This window comes from Kryptolebias marmoratus, linkage group LG7 (assembly GCF_001649575.2).
Source record: "Kryptolebias marmoratus isolate JLee-2015 linkage group LG7, ASM164957v2, whole genome shotgun sequence".
Lineage (NCBI taxonomy): Eukaryota > Metazoa > Chordata > Actinopteri > Cyprinodontiformes > Rivulidae > Kryptolebias > Kryptolebias marmoratus.
In genome coordinates, this window is record NC_051436.1 from 11095114 (window position 1) to 11113155 (window position 18042).

The 18042-nt window shown below is 47.8% G+C and overlaps 2 protein-coding genes across 4 annotated transcripts in view; one reads left to right on the top strand and one right to left on the bottom strand.

The window, feature by feature from the left end:
* LOC119617191 (transmembrane protein 272-like) overlaps positions 1–5383 on the top strand; it is an 8014-nt gene extending 2631 nt beyond the window's left edge. The window contains exons 4-5 of the mRNA XM_037976548.1: positions 132–338; positions 3224–5383. Of these exons, the coding sequence (XP_037832476.1) occupies positions 132–338; positions 3224–3432 (416 nt within the window). The 3' untranslated portion in view covers positions 3433–5383. The remainder of the gene's footprint in view (positions 1–131; positions 339–3223) is intronic.
* Positions 5384–6113: 730 nt separating this feature from the next.
* The window catches only part of LOC108241788 (procollagen C-endopeptidase enhancer 2), a 17152-nt gene continuing 5223 nt past the window's right edge, over positions 6114–18042 (bottom strand). The window contains exons 3-10 of one of the 3 annotated variants that reach the window (XM_037976546.1): positions 12835–13012; positions 11477–11735; positions 11201–11325; positions 9177–9313; positions 8288–9087; positions 8116–8196; positions 7828–7998; positions 6114–6505 (exon numbers count right to left, since the gene is read on the bottom strand). In XM_037976546.1, coding sequence (XP_037832474.1) covers positions 6375–6505; positions 7828–7998; positions 8116–8196; positions 8288–9087; positions 9177–9313; positions 11201–11325; positions 11477–11714 — 1683 coding nt within the window. In that variant the 5' untranslated portion in view covers positions 11715–11735; positions 12835–13012 and the 3' untranslated portion in view covers positions 6114–6374. Of the gene's footprint in view, positions 6506–7827; positions 7999–8115; positions 8197–8287; positions 9088–9176; positions 9314–11200; positions 11326–11476; positions 11736–12808; positions 13013–18042 lie in introns of all 3 variants that reach the window. The other 2 variants (XM_037976547.1, XM_017426212.3) reach the window with 2 other exon arrangements.

Genomic DNA, 18042 nt, shown 5'->3' on the forward strand with positions numbered 1-18042 from the left:
GGGGGGGGGGGGGGGGTTTACCTCCCGTGTAAATCGATGCGGTTTTAAAGCTCGGAGCTCCGCCCCTGAAATCTCCTCAGGTGAGAAGCAAACGGTCAGTAACACCCCGTCGTCCCTCTTCCGTCCACCAGGGGCAGTGTACCTGAAGGAGTGCCCCCGCCAACCCTACATCCCCATCTACCTGATCGTGGTGGGGGTCTTCGGCCTGGCTCTGGGGATCCTGTCGTGTCTGCCCTGCGCCCAGAAGTCCGAAAACAGCGAGAACAACCCTCTGAGCTGCATCTGCACCGCGTGGAACTCGCTGTCGTCCCTCTTCCTCTTCTGCTGGTTCATCGCAGGTGAGCGATTCCCGGGGGGGGCTCGTTGGGCTCGTTTCTGGTGACCTGGCAACTTGTGTCAATATGGCCGTTCTCTGCGAGCGCCCCGCTCTAAATATACACCGGTGAGGTTAAAGTTTAACCAGTGAGACGCTGACACAAAGGTCCTGAAGAGCACGGCAGGATAACGAGAGGCTCCGTTTCTGTTTCCAAATATTTAGAAAAAAAAAAAAAAAGTCAAAGTTTTCCAAAATAAATTCCAGGATTTTTCACGTAGTCGCTCATAAAAGATGGAGGATGACGACGCGTCTCCGTGCATTTCCGACATAAAAGCTGTTCGACTGGCAAACAGGGTTCCCACGGGTCCTTGAAATCCTTGAAAGGTTGTGAATTTTTGAAAAAAATAAGTTCAAGGCCCTGGAAGGTTTTTGAAAACAGCCAAAAAAAAAAAAAAAAAAAAAAAGAGACCCGCTCTTGAAAGTCCTCGAATTTTTGTTTGGCATTTGAAATCTAACATTAATGGCGACCGCTGTCGACGTGTCACATACGAAATATAGTCAGTAATCTGTTGGGGGGGGGGGATTTTTACTTTACAAATGACTGACATTCAGGGGTTCACGAGATATTTCGCTAACAGGCGGACTGCGTTGATCCCAGTAGATAAAGGTTTTAAGCTCAGCTCTCGTTCAGTCAGTTAGAGGTCAGAGTTCAAGTTGGGGATCAGTCTCAGCCACCACCGCACCAAACTGAAGCTCAGCATCTGTAAAAGGATTTGAGTTTTCCTTCAATTTCCTCTTAAAAAAAAAAAAAAAAANTTCTGTGATAGAGTGATCGGAACACATACATGTTTGTCACAAAAAACAGTCATAAAATTTGGTTCTTTCATAAATTTATTATGGGTCTGCTGAAAATGTCACCAAGTCTGCTGGGTCAAAAATATACATACAGCAACAAAATTTGTCAATTTTGGTGATGTAGCGAGTTGTGTCAATCAAATTAGCTTCATGTCATGGCCTCTTCACTTCTTGTAAGTGATTCTGATTGACTACAGCTGTTGACTTCTCATGAGCCCATTTAAATAGGGCTCATTTGACCCAGTGATTAGAGTCAGCTACAAAAGTTACAATGGGAAAGTCAAAGGAACTCAGTGTGGATCTGAAAAAGCGAATTATTGACTTGAACAAGTCAGGGAAGTCACTTGGAGCCATTTCAAAGCAGCTACAGGTCCCAAGAGCAACTGTGCAGACAATTATACGCAAGTATAAAGTGCATGGAACAGTTGTGTCACTGCCACGATCAGGAAGAAAACGCAAGCTATCACATGCTGCCGAGAGGAGATTGGTCAGGATGGTCAAGAGTCAACCAAGAATCACCAAGAAGCAGGTCTGCAAGGATTTGGAAGCTGATGGAACACAGGTGTCAGTCTCCACAGTCAAGCGTGTTTTACATCGCCATGGACTGAGAGGCTGCCGTGCAAGAAAGAAGCCCTTGCTCCAGAAAAGGCACCTTAAGACTCGGCTGAAGTTTGCTGCTGATCACATGGACAAAGATAAAACCTTCTGGAGGAAAGTTCTCTGGTCAGACGAAACAAAAATTGAGCTGTTTGGCCACAACACCCAGCAATATGTTTGGAGGAGAAAAGGTGAGGCCTTTAATCCCAGGAACACCATGCCTACTGTCAAGCATGGTGGTGGTAGTATTATGCTCTGGGGATGTTTTGCTGCCAGTGGAACTGGTTCTTTGCAGAAAGTAAATGGGATAATGAAGAAGGAGGATTACCTCCAAATTCTGCAGGAAAACTTAAAACCATCAGCCCGAAGGTTGGGTCTTGGGCGCAGTTGGGTGTTCCAACAAGACAATGACCCAAAACACACATCAAAAGTGGTAAAGGAATGGCTAAACCAGGCTAGAATTAAGGTTTTAGAATGGCCTTCCCAAAGTCCTGACTTAAACCCCATTGAGAACATGTGGACAGTGCTAAAGAAACAGGTTCATGCAAGAAAACCATCACATTTAGCTGAACTGCACCAATTCTGTCAAGAAGAGTGGTCAAACATTCGACCTGAAGCTTGCCAGGAGCTTGTGGATGGCTACCAAAAGCGCCTAGTTGCCGTGAAAATGGCCAAGGGACATGTAACCAAATACTAATGTTGCTGTATGTATATTTTTGACCCAGCAGACTTGGTGACATTTTCAGCAGACCCATAATAAATTTATGAAAGAACCAAATTTTATGACTGTTTTTTGTGACAAACATGTATGTGTTCCGATCACTCTATCACAGAAAAATAAGAGTTGTAGAACTTATTGAAAACTCAAGACAGCCATAACATTATGTTTCTTTACAAGTGTATGTAAACTTTTGACCACAACTGTATGTAAGAAGTCGTGATGTTTTAGTTCGCAGGGCTCCGCGCATGGCGCTCTGGAGGCGTTTATACGTGACGCTTACGTCGGTGCAGTATTCCCCGGTTTTTCCCTTAATGCGCCTTATATATGACAAACGTTTGAAAATGGACCATTCATTGACAGTGCGCCCTATATTGCGGAAAATACAGCAGTCATTTCTGTGTTTTGGTTAGGTTGCCTTGCTGTGGCGGCCATCTTGAATCATGTTGACTCCAATAATTAATCAGCTGTAGATGTGCGTCCTGTGGTCGTTTTTCTGAAGGTTTCATTGAAATCCAAGAGATCTTTGGCTAACAGAGAAGCTAAAACATCATCGCCGCTCCTGAAACGTGCTGTAAGGATTGTAGTTGCACTCATCAGCCACTAGATGTCCTCCTATTCTTATTGGCGGCTGCTGATGAACCCTTTCCACGTTCCTGACAAGATGAATTGAAGGAACCGCCGAAGCTGAAGATAACTACGTTTCACCTCCGTTTTTGTTTTTGTTTTGGTTCTAGGTAACGTGTGGATCTACTCGATCTATCAGCCGAACTACACGAAGAACGAGACGGACTTGGAGACCTACTGCAACAAGACGCTCTACCTGTTCGCCTTCTGGAGCACCACGCTGATCTACATCCTGCTGGGCCTCTTCCTGGTCATCGGCTGCTGCGTCCTGTGCTGCATGATGATGTGCGGCGTCGCTGACGCCGACGATGATGTGTAGGGAGGGCTCCCTCCGAAGCCGAAAAGGTGTGGGGAGGGGAAGGGGGAGGGGGACGGGAGTGCGCTGCCGACGCTGTCCCGAGGTTTAAGACGCACGTCTTCAGTTCCCAAACATAAATGAATAAATAAAAGAAAAAATAAATAAATAGAGCGAGAAAGGACGACGGGAGGAGTTGTTCTTCCCAGCTCCAGGAGATTTCCACCTGACTTCTGGAATGTGCAGATTTTTTTACACTGGTTATTATAAAAAAAAAAGAAGCGGATCAGATCTCTTAAAAACTCTGTGGAAATATGAGCGATTAACATCTTACCTGTCATAGATGGCTCCTTGGGTGACCTCAGCTTGGAGAAATGAGCTTAAAGGGGTAGTCTGGTCATTTTTTTATAGTTCATTTATTTGTCCAGTTTATTTATTTCCAGCTGCTGCCCTCGCGACCCGACTCTGTTTTTAGGCACGGAAACGTGGCGTTGTAGAAACATTAGTTGCTGTCAATAATGTGCAAAATAAAACTGAGGCCCTCAAATAAAACCTAAGTACTGGAGTAGATTCAGTAAATAAAACATTATGCTGTATTGGAGAGAAAGAAAAGTAATAAATAAATAACTAAAAAACACTAACAGATCCTTTTAAAAGGCACTGGAGCACAGCCTGAAGCTGTAAAATCTGTTTGTTTAAATGTAGACTTGAACAGATCTGCAGAGTACATTATTTTGTAGAAATGTGTAGAAATGTGTGCGTTTGTATAGTTTTTGTTTCTTGTACCTCCTTAAAAACACAATGCTTACAATACAAAGCAACAAAGTAGTTGTTATTGTTTACTACATGAAGTGGGACTTAGAACGTATATATTTTTTTAAGTTGGTAAAATTGGCTCTCCAGACTCCTGGGCTAAGCTAATGACGGTGCCGTCGGCACGCGGCAGCGTTGCTCGGACGAGAAAACGGCAGCGAGCTGAATAAACGGCGCCGCGCGGAAGTGTGCCGTGAGCCGACGATGTGGCGTTCCTTCATACCGGCGGGTCATGATTGGGAGAGTCGAGCTTGAAGAAACCGTCGTTTGGCTAACCGTTAGCCTAGCCTGAACCAGGACTTCAGCCTCTTTTCTCCACGGCTAACTTAACTGTTTGACTGAACATCACTTTGAAAATGACCAAACTATCCCTTTAATCCGGACCAGATGGATGAGCTAACGGCTAGTTCGAGTGCAGAAGTAGATATTAAAAACAACTAATCTGAAAAAATGTCATAATTCATTCGAAATCCGTTTGACAAGTTATTACATCGTCAGTTTTAAAATCTACTTATTCCAGCAGAAGTATTATAATAGTAGATATATTTGTACTATAACAATACTAACTATATAGTACTTAGAAAAAAAAAACAACTCATATGTTATGTTGTGTAAATAACCTTGTAATGAAAAACTGACAATCCGGGCCGAATGCTGCTGTTGTTTCTCCAAACTGGGGTCGCTCGAAGCGCTACCTGCTGCAGGTAAGATACTGTTTACCACCAGCCCCTCCCCGCCGCTTCAAACGATCTGAACTGTCCTGGGCGTTTTCTACCTCTGAAGAAGCTGAAACTCAAAACGAATGTTCTCCGCTGTCGCTGGTCTCGAGCCGCCTCGCTGACATGAACGCGGCGCGGTCACACGCCGACCTTCGACCCTGGAGCGCCAGGCGAAACCACGACTGCGGGTTTCCTTTTAAAAGCTTGTGCTCGTTTTAGGCTAATGGGTTTATTAACCTGTAAAGTCGGCGCAAGTCGTCAGCGTTTTTTCGGCTGTGGTTCCGGCTGCGGTAGATGAAAACCTAGATATTCACAACCAGAACTGATTAGAAGAGCTTCTACTTTTTCACCTGATGTTTTTTATTTTGTTACAAACAGTTCTGTCCTCTTCAAGTTGTGCAGCAGATAAATACCTGGAAATAAATGTGGAAAAAAAAAGACTATCATATTGTGGCTCACTTTATTATCGCTAGTTGCAAAAGGAGGGCAATGATGTAACTGTGTGTGTGTGTGCTGATTGCTGATTAACGTTTGAAGTCCGTTCAAGATCTGGAGTTGTGGCGCGCCAAATTTTACCTCAATATTTGTAAAATTACCTGAGTTAGAGCCATTTCTGTGTTTGCTAAGGTGGAGTGGCTGTGGCGGCCATCTTGAATTGAACTGACTCCAAAAGTTAATCAGTTGAAGATGAACATCCAGCGATTACCCTCTGAGAGTTTCAATAAAATCCACCCAGTGGGTCATGAGATATTTTGCTAACAGACAGAGCTGACTCTCAACAGGACAGGAGAGACCAAAGCAGAGATAATGGACAACTTCCTGTTTGGCAAAAATAAAAAAAAAAATAAAAAAAACAGCATATGAGCACAAAAACCTCATACAAGCTGTCGGCACGGTGGTGGAGGGCTGATGGTTTGGGCTCCTCGCAGTCACCGAGTCGACCCTGAACTCCTCTGGAGACCAAAGGACTCTAGAGTCAAAAATGAGTTTTATAAAATGAACCTAAAACACCGAAAGATCTTCACACGAGTTCTAAAAATTCATTAATAATTAAACAAAAACAGCAAAAATAAACTTGTTTTTTGTTAATTGGGGGAAATGAGCCACTGTCTGAGCTGGTTTGCCCCTTTTGAGTCAAGTCCTTCGTATTTTAGACAATAAAAAGCTGCAGAATCTCTGTTTATCTCAGCCGTGTTTATTAAGGGTCTATTCACACAGCAGCGGTATTATTTATTTCCCATAAATTACGTACAAAACACAAAACCAAATACTCAGTGTTATAGAAAACGTTACCAGCTGTTCACAACGGCGTTCCGTTGAAAATGGCGCGGGGTATTAATATAAACATTTCCGTTCCTTATACGGCGGGGCGTTCTTTTGGTTTTTTTTCCCCCCGAGCCGTCCCTCTGATTGGTGGGCGAGGCCGCGGCGGCGTCAGCACGGCTTGCGGGACAGGGCGTCCAGCGCTTTGGCGTGCACGGGCTTGTAGAGCAGAGCGAAGCTGGACGGGCTCAGGAGGCCGCCGCCCTGGGCGTCAATTTGTCCCATCAGCACGTAGTTCTGGCCTGAAACCGGATTCACAGATTCACGAAACAAACAAAACAGGTCAGAACACCTCAAACGTCGCAACGTTTTCGCTGAGAGCAGACGGGTCGGCGGGTTAGATTGGGACCAGATGTATCGGAGCGCCACCGGCTCGGTTTGGAAAACGAGGCGAACGTTTTCTCGGGGAAGACAAGTTAACGGCTAGTCTGAGCTCCGAAGGGATCTTAAAACAACTCCAGGTTTTAGCACAGCGAGGCTGGAAGTGATGGTGGACCACCAGATCTCTGAGCATTATGAGATCGAATGCTGACTACTTGGAAACGATGCAACCAGGAAGTTGAGGAACTGCTTTTTAACCTACTTTGTTTTTATCCTTTACGGTTGGTTTTACAAACTGAGAACAGCACAGTCATCACTCCTAAATTCATGCTTAGAATTTAAGCTAGCCGTCCTTAAACGGATGCATATTGACATGCCAACCTCGGAGCGTGTCGGGGGTGACTCTCACCAAGATGTAGCTCCGCGTCTGTAAAACTGGCTGAGTTGTGACCTTTTCCATGTCGGCTGAGGTCGAACCGCCGATTAGCCCGAGTTGGGTCGACTCCTAAACGCAATCGATCGCAAATGCACATCCGATGATTACTGTCTGAGAGGTGCCTTAAGACGGTGAGATATTTAGCTGACAGATAGACTGTCCGGTCGACGGGGGGGTCGTCGAGCCAGGACGCGGCGCCGCCCTGGTGGGGGGGTTGTGTCGTTGTGGGAACACGGTGCTGACGTACAGAGCAAGGTGAGGGTGCAGAGGAGCTCCTCAAGGATACAGATACCTTCTTCAGGGGTCGCCACAGCGAGCGAACTCGCACGATTTGGCGATTGTTTTACGCCGGATGCCATTCCTGCCGCACCCTCAGTTCGAACCTGCAACCTCAGGATTACAGGACCGCGGCACCGACCACAGAGCCACCGCAGCCTCAACTAACCGTCAAACTCTACAACCGACTTCACCACTTCGCCGCAATTCAGACACATTCCGAAAAGAGCAGCAGGGTCGTCATCCAGTGTGAAGGAGACCTAAAGATCCATCTAATGCAGCAGGAAATGTAAACTTTAATAAAATCGTTTACCGGAGTTGCTTTAAGACACCAAACATTCGCTTTGGTCCTACTTGGACTAGCCGTTAGCTTAGCTTCCCCTGAGAGAACTTCTCTCTGATTTTCCAAACTGAAAAAAAAAAAAAAAAAAGACGCTCAAAGAAGCTTTTCAGCTCTACTTCTTTTGCATGGAAATATGGGTCCCAAATGAAAAAAAAAAAAACCCAAGAGAGGAACAACGAGTACTGTACCTTTGATAAGTCCGGGGCATCTCTTGCAGGTGGAGGTCAGCGTGACCGACTTGACGGGTCCTGACTTGGTGAGGTTGAGGCGTCCCGTCTTGTAGGCCCTGATCAGCGACACCTCGACCGTGGCTGAGCCGTTCGCCCCACCGGTCAGCAAAGTAACCTTTCCGGTGATAGCTGAAAGACGGACCAAAGCGTTAGAAGGAAACCTGAATCCGCTATGGAGAAGAGACGTGGTCACGGCGTCAGACGCGGTCGTCACTTCAAAACCGGACAGATCAAGTCGTCGCTCACCAAAGTCCTGAGCGCAGAAGCTGGACTGGAGCGTTCCCGTCCTCTTGCAGGGTTGTGTGCACAGCGGGTTCAGCGGAAAAGCTACGGGAAATTCGCAGATCAGCAAACGCATTCATACACACTGCCACAAAGGTGAAGATTCCCAAATCCCACCCCCTCTAATTCCACTCACGTATCTTAACGACGGCGGGCTTCTTCGTCACGGTCTTGCTCGGTCTCGGTTTAGGTGTCGGCTTGGGCTTTACCTTCAGTTTCACTCCGCTCTTTGGGGTCGGCTTCACCGGCTTGACCCGAGGTTTCATGGTGGGCATGGGTTTCACGGCGGGCTTGCGCGTGGGTTTGGGCTTGGCGCTTGCTTTGGGGGTCGGCTTGGGTTTGGGCGTGGGTTTGGGCTTGGCGCTCGCTTTGGGGGTCGGCCTGGGTTTGGGCGTGGGTTTTTTCACGGGGAGCCTCGGTGTGGGTTTAGCTGGTTTGGGTTTGGACATGGGCTTGATTGCAGGCTTGGGGGCAGGTCTACGATAGGGAGTTTTCTTGACCACCGGAGTCCTCGATACTGGCTTCTTGGGTAGTTTGGGGGTTGGTTTTGGACGGAGCACGGGTCTGAATTTGGCAGGCGGTTTGGGAGTTGGTTTGGAGATGAGTTTAGTGGTTGGTTTTAAAGACGGTTTGGCAGTTGGTTTCGTTTTTGGTTTTGTTGTCGGTTTTAAAGACGGTTTTGTTGTTGGTTTCGGTTTTGGTTTAGGTGTCGGCTTTAAAGACGGTTTAGGTGTTGGTTCGGTGGGTTTTTTTGGCTTTACAGTTGGTTTCTGTGGCCTGGAGGTGGGCAGAGCTCTGTGGATGAAGTCACCTCCGGCAGTAGGCGTGCGGGATCCCCGGGGCACACTGGTGTAATGGGCCATGAATCCATCCGAGGTCACGCTCAGATCAGACACGAACTGGACGAGAAGCTCGTTGCCGTTCGTCACTATAGTTCTACGCAGAGACGAGGGGAAATCGGCGTGTTTAAACTGTAGGACGCATTTAAAGAAAGACGATCATTTATTTCTTTGCCAGCTTCTCACCCTGGGGGTCTATCACCACAGAATTTCCCAATCCTCCTGGAGTCGTCGGTCTCCCCACCGTTAAACAACGCCACGTAGTCGTAGCGACAGTACGTGTCCGACTCCAAATCCAGCTTGTCAAACTTCACCTCGATCACCTGGAGAAGGTAATAGCAACACAAATTCTGAACCTAAAACAGGGAGTGAGATCAGTGCATGTTTACTCTGCCTGTCTACCTTTCATGAGGTGAGTGCAGTGCAGCCACAAGCAGGAGTTTCGACATAAAGAGGGGCATTTACTCCCTCTCTTGCTCCTCCTGGTTCCTGCCTTGTTTTCTCAAGTTCAACCTCTTGGCCCGCACGAACCCACCCGCAGGGACTCAATGAAGTCTTTCATCTGACCTCCACCGTCAGCCACACGTCACACTGTTTCTTATGTGCGAGCGCACGTTCGTGCTCACAACCTGGAGAACGTTTCCTTCTTCAGGGGCCTCTTTGCTAATTTCATCTCATGTTTTCTTCCAACATCAATCCACTTTATTCTGTACCCAAAGCTGCACATACATTTTAACCAAAAATTAGATTCCTCATACTAAATCAATGTGCAAGGAACTAAAACCGCTGTTATCAAGAAACGGTGGTTTCCAGGAAAATGGACGGTAATTAGCCTAGCTAGTTAGCTAAGATGAAAACTGCTACATCGAATGTGCTTTTATTTCTTGTTTTTTGATCTATAGCTGATTTATTTCCCGCCCACAAAGTGTTAGCATTCAGCTAACTCAGCTAACGACGTTAGTAACAAGCAGCTAATTACGCTAACAATGTTAGCGTAATTAGCTGCTTGGCTAACAACGCTAGCTGTGCTCCCGACCGTGTTTATTTTGGAACGAGGCTTATAAAAGCACAACTCATATTCTAATTGTATAACCGAGGACCACAGTTAACACATTTTCTTGGGGAATGTTAAATAATTTTGTCAGTTTTATTAATCCAGTCAGTTTTACTCAGTAATTCGGTAATCTTTAAGCTAATCGACTTTAGCTTGTGCTAGCTGCTAATACAAAATAACTTCAGTGAATTTATTTATTTTTTATTGTGAACTCTGGATCCACATTTTTAAAATGTGACGTATGAAGTTTTATACTTTTTCAGTAAGTCAAATTTTATTAGAGAGCAAAAAAAAAAAAAAAAAATTAACAAATAGGTTTATTTAACAGGGACATTGAACATTAATAAGGATTTCTGGAAATGGACCAGAGTTATCTAAAGGGGGTTATTTTTCATCTGTGGTCCGTGGACATAACCCCCCCCCCAGCAAGATAAAATATCTAAAATATACAAACAGCAATAAAAATATAAGTATACACAAAAGACTAATGACGTGTTAAAATGTGGACTTCATCTCCCAACCATAAAAAGGCATCATTTTAGTTCAATTGCATTACGAACCAGACAAATATAAAAGGTGTCTATGTACAAAACAACCATTAAAGCAAGCTGTACCACCTCAAAAATATTTAATAAATTTATAATTACTCTGTGTAGACTCTCTATAAAAACACCTCATACACCTTTCTGTTTCTCATTGATGGTACCACAGCTGTTAGATTTGAAACCTATACATTAGGATAATTTAGAGAACTTTTATCAAGAAAAAAAGAGAGAATAGCTTCTTTTTACTAGATTTTCTTTGGAGAAGCTGGTCGTTAGTCCACATGCAGGCCACGTCTGTTCGTTTGTTAAAGATATTTTACTTCATATTCGCAGAGTTTTCTCAAACTGAACTAAAATTAACTGCGAAAGCTCTTTGAAAATCATAAATAAAACTAATTGAGCTCTAGTTATCATACCCTGAATGACTGAGAACCTTCACCAGCACCCTAGAGATCACTAGGGGGCACTGTCACACCAAACCTTTTGTTTTCTTCTAGAGAAAAATACGTTTCGACCACATAAGTAACGTCTTTGCGCTTTAAACTCTACTGTTCGAGTTGAAAAAGAAAAGGCTGGATCATGAAGGGCGAAGTGCAGTCTGATGGGCTTACGTTGCTCGGCTCCACAGAAATGTGCCAGGAGCAGCTGATCCCTGCCGGGTAGTTTGAGTTGGGCCAGTTGGGCGTCTTGACGGAGCCCTGTGATTTGGTCAGGCGGCCTCCGCAGAACTGGTTCTCTGTTGGATCGAAAACAGAGTTTGAAGCGTTTCTTTACCCCGAGGAGGATTGTAGCCCTTACTGAGGACAACCAATCCATAAAATCTTGTTTTTTGCTGAATAGTAAAAAAAAATTAAAAAATGTCAGAATAGGAGAACAGCAGGCAACACCTTCCATATGCGGCTTCCCCGCGTTGAACGACGCCAGGAAGCCTCTTCCTCCTGTGGCGTCGTCGGACACCATCTCCAACATCATGGTGTTGGAGGTGGAGATGAGGGCCCCCGGCCTGAACGTCCCGCAGAAACGCCCCAGCTTCTGCACCGAGTGCGAGTGGCCGTTGAAGACGTCCAGGTAGTCATAGCGGCAGGTGGGGTCGGCCTCGATGTCGAAGAGGCGAAACGAGAGCATGACCACATGACTCTCTGGAACCTGGGGGGAGGGGTTAGAGTTAGGACAGGAAGTGCTGGCGGTCTTGCTCAGACGTAAACTCAAATTAAGATTTGCAGCTTGTACCAAAATGCCCATAATGTGGCCGAACAATCATTTATTTCCTTTTTTAGGGCATACTACGAGCATAACACCCAGAGTCTTTGGCTAGGCCTGGAGATTGTAATTTTTAACAGTTTTCAGATCAGAAACACCAATTTATTCGAGGTAGAAAAACCGTAGGAGGCACCTGTAATAGTAGGGTAACATGAGACTGAACCATTGTTAGGGACTGAGTCTGGAGAATTAGCTTTTTGCTTGGGGACCGACTGCATTGCTGCCTCCCTGTGTGTCTGCGTTTGGGTCCTTTTTCACCACGATACAAGGCAGGGTTCCCGCTCAAGCTACAAAACTGTTGCCCATCTAAACATAAGGACATCTTTGTTTGTTGTTGGCTGAGAAGCCTGAAGACTGACGAAACAAGACATTTTAACAGTTTACTCCTTTAACAAACAGGGGTCTCAGCAGTATGTGGAAGAACCATATACAGTCTGATTTAATGAACCATTTTTTGGTTTCAGCCTGGCACCTTCAGCTCGGTCACGCACAGCTGCGGCGTGGCAATCTGCAAACAAGAACTGGTTGTAAGTCGGGCATCGTTGTTGTGTCGGTCGCTGTGGAACGATCGACACGCCCGGTCTGATCCCACAGGTGTTCAGTGGGGTTCGGGTCAAGACTGCAGGCAGGCCGGTCCATCCTCTCCACGTTTTGGAGGTAAAATGTATCTGGAGGACGGACCCAGCTCTGTGGGTGGGGGGGATTGTCATCGTGGAAGACGTGGAGTTTGATCCCAGATTTTGGAGATATGAGATTGCCACTGGTTGCTCCCAGGTGCTTCCAGTAGAGTAAAGAAGATGAGTCAAACTATTCCATGAGCGCAACCCACAAATGCTTTTTCCTAACAAATGTGGCCCCATTTAAGGGGAAAATAAACAGGCTTTCCAACGGTATAAGATTTGTTGCCAAGAAGCATTGTTACAAGACAGAAATAATCAACCAAACACAAATTCCCTTACTTGTTGTGCTCAGTTTATTTATTCACCTATCAGTCTTCTCCACCCTCTGGTTCCCGTTTAGGGAGACGGGGAGAGTTTGTGTTTATCTCCAGTGGTCCATGGAGGAAGGAGCGGGGTCCACCCCGTCCATCACAGGTCCAAACAAAGAGGCGAACCACCATTCATACTCACACCTCGGGCCAGTCAACTCAACATGTTTCTGGGCTGCGGACGGAAACCAGAGAAACCGGAGAAAACGATTGTTTACGAATGTAAACACGGTTCTATGAATGAAAGTGAACCTGTAACCATGTGACTACAACCCTCGGGTCAGGAGCATTATGCCAAATTAATCACACCTGTGGGTGCGCGTCCCATCCTATATGAATGAGGCGCGTGCACACACTCACCCTCTTTCTACCGACTGGGGAACCCCAGCCAATTAACCATCTGCATGACCTAAACGGTTACAGGTTCACTTTCATTCATAGAACCGTGTTTACATTCGTAAACAATCGTTCTATTTCATTTCAGTGAACCTGTAACCATGTGACAACAGTATACCAAATTAGTCATGAAGAGGGTGAATTGGCACCCAACAGGTATGTACAGTGGGTAACTGTCTAAACAGAACAGACCACAATAGAGAAATTCAATCACAATTGAAAACCTTTATAAACATAAACATGTTTTCTGGGCAATAAACATATGTACAACAAAAGGTGTCCCAGAACACACAGGGCTCCATAGCAATGGAGGCCCAGTACTAAGGCTTAAACTCAAAGTGTCATCAATCCATCGCAGCCCCGAGAACAGTGGAGGGGATGGAAGATGCAGGCAGATTCAGCCTGTAAAATCTGGTGAAGGTTGAGGAAGATGCCCAACCAGCAGCACTGCACACCTCCTCCAAAGGTGCACCCCTAAACAGCGCCCAAGATGTAGCCATGCCGCGAGTAGAGTGGGCAACCACTCGTGATGGGGGAGGTTGTCCCGCTTCAGCATAGGCAAGTGCAATGAGGTCAACTATCCAGTGGGACAGACGTTGTCTGCCAACAGGCCTACCTAATGTAGTTTCTCCATAAGACACAAAGAGGTTGTCTGCTGTGCGATGGGACTGCGTACGGGCTATGTATGCCTTCAGGGCCCTCACAGGACACACAGAGTGGAGCCTTTCATCTTCTGCAGAATGGTGTGGTGGTGGATGGAACGATTCCAGCACCAGGGGCCTGGCCACAAAGTTCTTAGGCAATACTTTGGGCTGGAAAGCAGGGTTTGGTAGAAGAAACACTGTCTTTTCTTCATCCCCAAAACGAAGACACCCTGCACTAACAGAGAGAGCAGCCAGCTCACTCACTCTCTTCGCTGATGTAATAGCAATCAGAAAGACTGTCTTCAGACTGAGAAGATGAAGATCGAGACAGTGTAAGGGCTCAAATGGAGGCAGACAGAGTGCCTTGAGGACCACCTCAAGATCCCAAGACGGGAGCAAAAGCCTCTTTGTAGGGCATCGCCTCCTCACACCCTTCAAAAACTGAGTTGCAAGGGGGTGTGCCCCAGGAGTCAACCCATCACACCGGCCATGAACGGTGGAAATTGCTGCAAGATAACCCCTGATAGTCGACTCTGACCTCTCTTGGTCAAGAAGGTGCTGAAGGAAGGAAAGCACTACAGGCATATCACAGGATAAAGGGTCCTCACCCTTGTCCTGACACCACTCACTAAACACCTTCCACCTAACACTATAGAGCCGTTGAGTGGAGGGGGCTCGTGAGGCCTGCAGGGTGTCAACCACCTTCCCACTCAGGCCCAAAGAATGCCAGTGCTGCCGTTCAAGGGCCACACATGAAGACTCAGGGCTTCGGGTCGAGGATGCCATATCTTGCCCTGTGCCTGAGAGAGTAAGTCTGCTCTGATTGGCAGACGCCATGGTTGTCCGTCCAACATCTCGTAGATCTCGGCCATCCAGGGCCTCTGTGGCCAACATGGAGCCACCAGGAGCACCCGGGCTCGAGACAACCTCACTCTGCTGAGCAAGGCTGGCAGGAGAGGAAGTGGAGGGAACGCATAGAGTGTGGCATGAGGCCAAGGAAGGCTCAGGGCATCTGTCCCTAGTGGCCCTGGGAGGCAATGCATTGAAAACCACAGGGGACAATGAGTATTGTCCTCTGTGGCAAAGAGGTCCACTGTGGCCTGACCAAAGCGGTCCCAAATCTGACTGACCACCCCTGAGTGAAGGCGCCACTCCCCGGGATGAGGTGCCCCCCTTGAGAGTAGATCGGCTGCTGTATTCAGAGGACCGGGAAGGTAAAAGGCCCTCAGAGACATGCCCTCTGTCTGAGCCCACAGGAGCAGGCGGCGTGCTCTGGCGTGTAAGGTTGGAGATTTCAGTCCACCTTGGCGATTGATGTAGGACACCACAGCCGTGTTGTCTGTCCTCACCATTACCTGCCTGCCCCTCATAGCTGGGAGGAAGTGTTTTAGGGCCAAATGAACAGCCTCCATCTCGAGGAGGTTGATGTGCCATGCCTGATGGACAGGGTCCCAAATGCCCCGGGCAGATCTGCCCTCCCAGACAGCGCCCCAGCCTGTTTGGGAGGCATCTGTGGTCACAGTTACTCTGGCTCCCCCTAGGCCCAGAGGAACACCTTCCACAACGGCACTTGAGCTCCCCCACCAGGCAAGGACTTTGAGGCACTTGCGAGAAAGTGTAAGCTGTCTTATTCTGTCTTTGGGCAGAAAGACCTTCTGGCAGGCGAACCAATGCTGTAGTGGCCGCGTGTGCAGCAGTCCCAGGGGCACGGCCTGGGCTGCTGCGGCAAACAGACCCAGCAGTCTCTGGCACTGCTGAGCAGACACAGTGCGCTGAGCAAGACAACTTGCGATGCATTCCTCTATGGCAGACACCCGCTTGTGTGTGAGACAGGCTCTCATTGTGTCTGAGTTCAGGAGAAGTCCAAGATACTCGACTGACCTGCCTGGTACTAGGTGGCTCTTTTCTGCATTTAGATGCAGACCGAGAGAAGTCAGATGTGCTAACACAGCCGCTGTGTGTTCGTTGGCCAGGCTCAAAGATGGGGCACACACTAGCCAATCGTCCAAATAATTGAGCACGCGGATGCCCCTCCGCCTCAGTGGTATAAGTGCAGCATCCATGCACTTTGTGAATGTTCGTGGTGACAGGGAGAGACCGAATGGAAGGACGCTGTATTCGTACGCCACACCCTGAAAAGCGAACCTCAGGAAGCACCGATGGTCTGGGTGTATGGGAATGTGAAAATAGGCATCGCGAAGGTCCACAGTTGTGAACCAGTCGCCGTCTCGAATGGCCTGAAACAGAGCCCTGAGCTGCAGCATTCGGAAAGGGAGCACTTTGAGGAATTTGTTTAGCTGTCTCAAGTCGAGAATGGGACGGAATCCACCTGTCCGCTTTGGGACAAGGAAGTAGGGGGAATAAAACCCCCGCTTTTCCTCTTCCAGACACAAGGGGCGTATTGCCCCTTTGGATAGTAAGGTAGAGATCTCCTTGGCAAGAATTGCAGAAAGAGAACTGTCCCTTACTTTTGTTTCCAAAACGCCCCGAAAGCGTGGAGCGTGGAGCTTGAACTGCAGACGATAGCCCCACTCTAAAGTCTGCAGCACCCATGGGCATGAGGTGCACTGGCGCCAAGCACTGAGATGGGTGCTGGAAAAAGCTGACGCCAGCCGATGTGCGGCGTCAGGGCCGCTGAGTGGACTTCGGCCCTCCCCGACCACCACGCTCCCGGGAGCGTGGATGTGGCCGCGGACGTCCCTGTTGGTAGGTCTGTCTACCTCCCCGAGAATCCTGAGATGAGCTCTGCCCAACTGAGTCAGGTCTCTGGATGCTCACACGTCTCTCTGAGGCAACCCGGGAAACCGGTCTAAACGGTCGCTGCCGCCGAATAGACTGGTTTCGCAGCCTTACTTTCTGGGCTTCATCCAAAGCTGCTTCGGCTGCTGGGCCAAACACCTGGCCAGGAGAGATACTGGTCCCCATAACAGCAGCTTGCTCAGCTTCAGCCAAACCTGTTTGGCTAAGCCAAATATGGCGCCTAGCCAATGTGAGTTGGGCCATAGAATTACCAAGGACTTTGGCCTGTGCACTAGCCCCCTGTATTACCGTGTCCATCACTTTGGTCATCTCAGGAAGCAGATCAGTTAGGCTCTTGGATTCCAGGTCCCGAATCAGACCCTCCAGATACACCAGCAGGAGGGCATTAGTATTTGCTAGCCTAGATGCCATGGCAGCAGACTGATAGGACTTCACCACCAGCCCATCAGTGGCTCTGCACTTTTTATTAGGGTGGCGAGCAACTTTTCCTGTGGGGAAAGCCCCAGCAAGGAGTGCAAACGAAGGTCCAATCCGTGAGACCCCATCCAGGCCATGCTCAGCTGCACCGTGCAACACGCTAAGTGCCGAGCGGGGAGCTGTGGCCTCTTTCGGCTGTGCCCAGGACTCTTGTAGGCGCGCTACAAAGTCCCCATACACTGGCAAAAGGGTGTGGCCATGGCGGCCAGGGCCCCGATCTAATGCAGAAGCCCTGGGTGGAGATGGCGGAGCAGGAAGACCTGCAGCTGCAGCCGCCCGGACAAGTAGGGCTTCCAAAGAGAAATCACATGCCTCAGCCAGACATTCACCCAGGTCCTCATCTGGATCTTCAAAGCCATCTAGCAAAGCAGAGGAGCCACAGCCAGAGCTGTTGGTCTTATCCAAATTACCTGAGGCTGCCAAAGAGACAGCATCGGGGTGATGGTACGTGCGCTGGGGAGCCTGGTTCTCCAGCAGTCGTTGCTGTGCTGCAGCCATGATATCCATGGTCTTACGCATTTCCTCCAGTTGCTTCTGCATAAGATCCACTCTGGGATCATAAACCTGGCTCAGCGTCCTCTTTCCTCCAGACTTCTGCAATGCCTTGCAAGGAAGAGCTGGATCTTGAGCAGGGGGAAGAGACTCTCCCGTGACATCATCCATGTGGTCATTGTCTGGCTCTGAAGCCATCTTAAACCACATAAAACAAAAATTTTTTTTTTTTTTTTTTTGGGCTCTTCTCTTTTTTCCCCTGTTGCCTTAGCAAACAAAGAGAAAAATAATTAATCAATCAAAAAACACGATCAAAACATGTATGAAACATTGCTCATTAATCAAAGAATGAGAAGAGCAAACCTCAATACACAATTGCAATACCACTCCCGGCCAGGGGCGGCGAAGGCGCACCCTTAGTGGTACGACGCAGCTT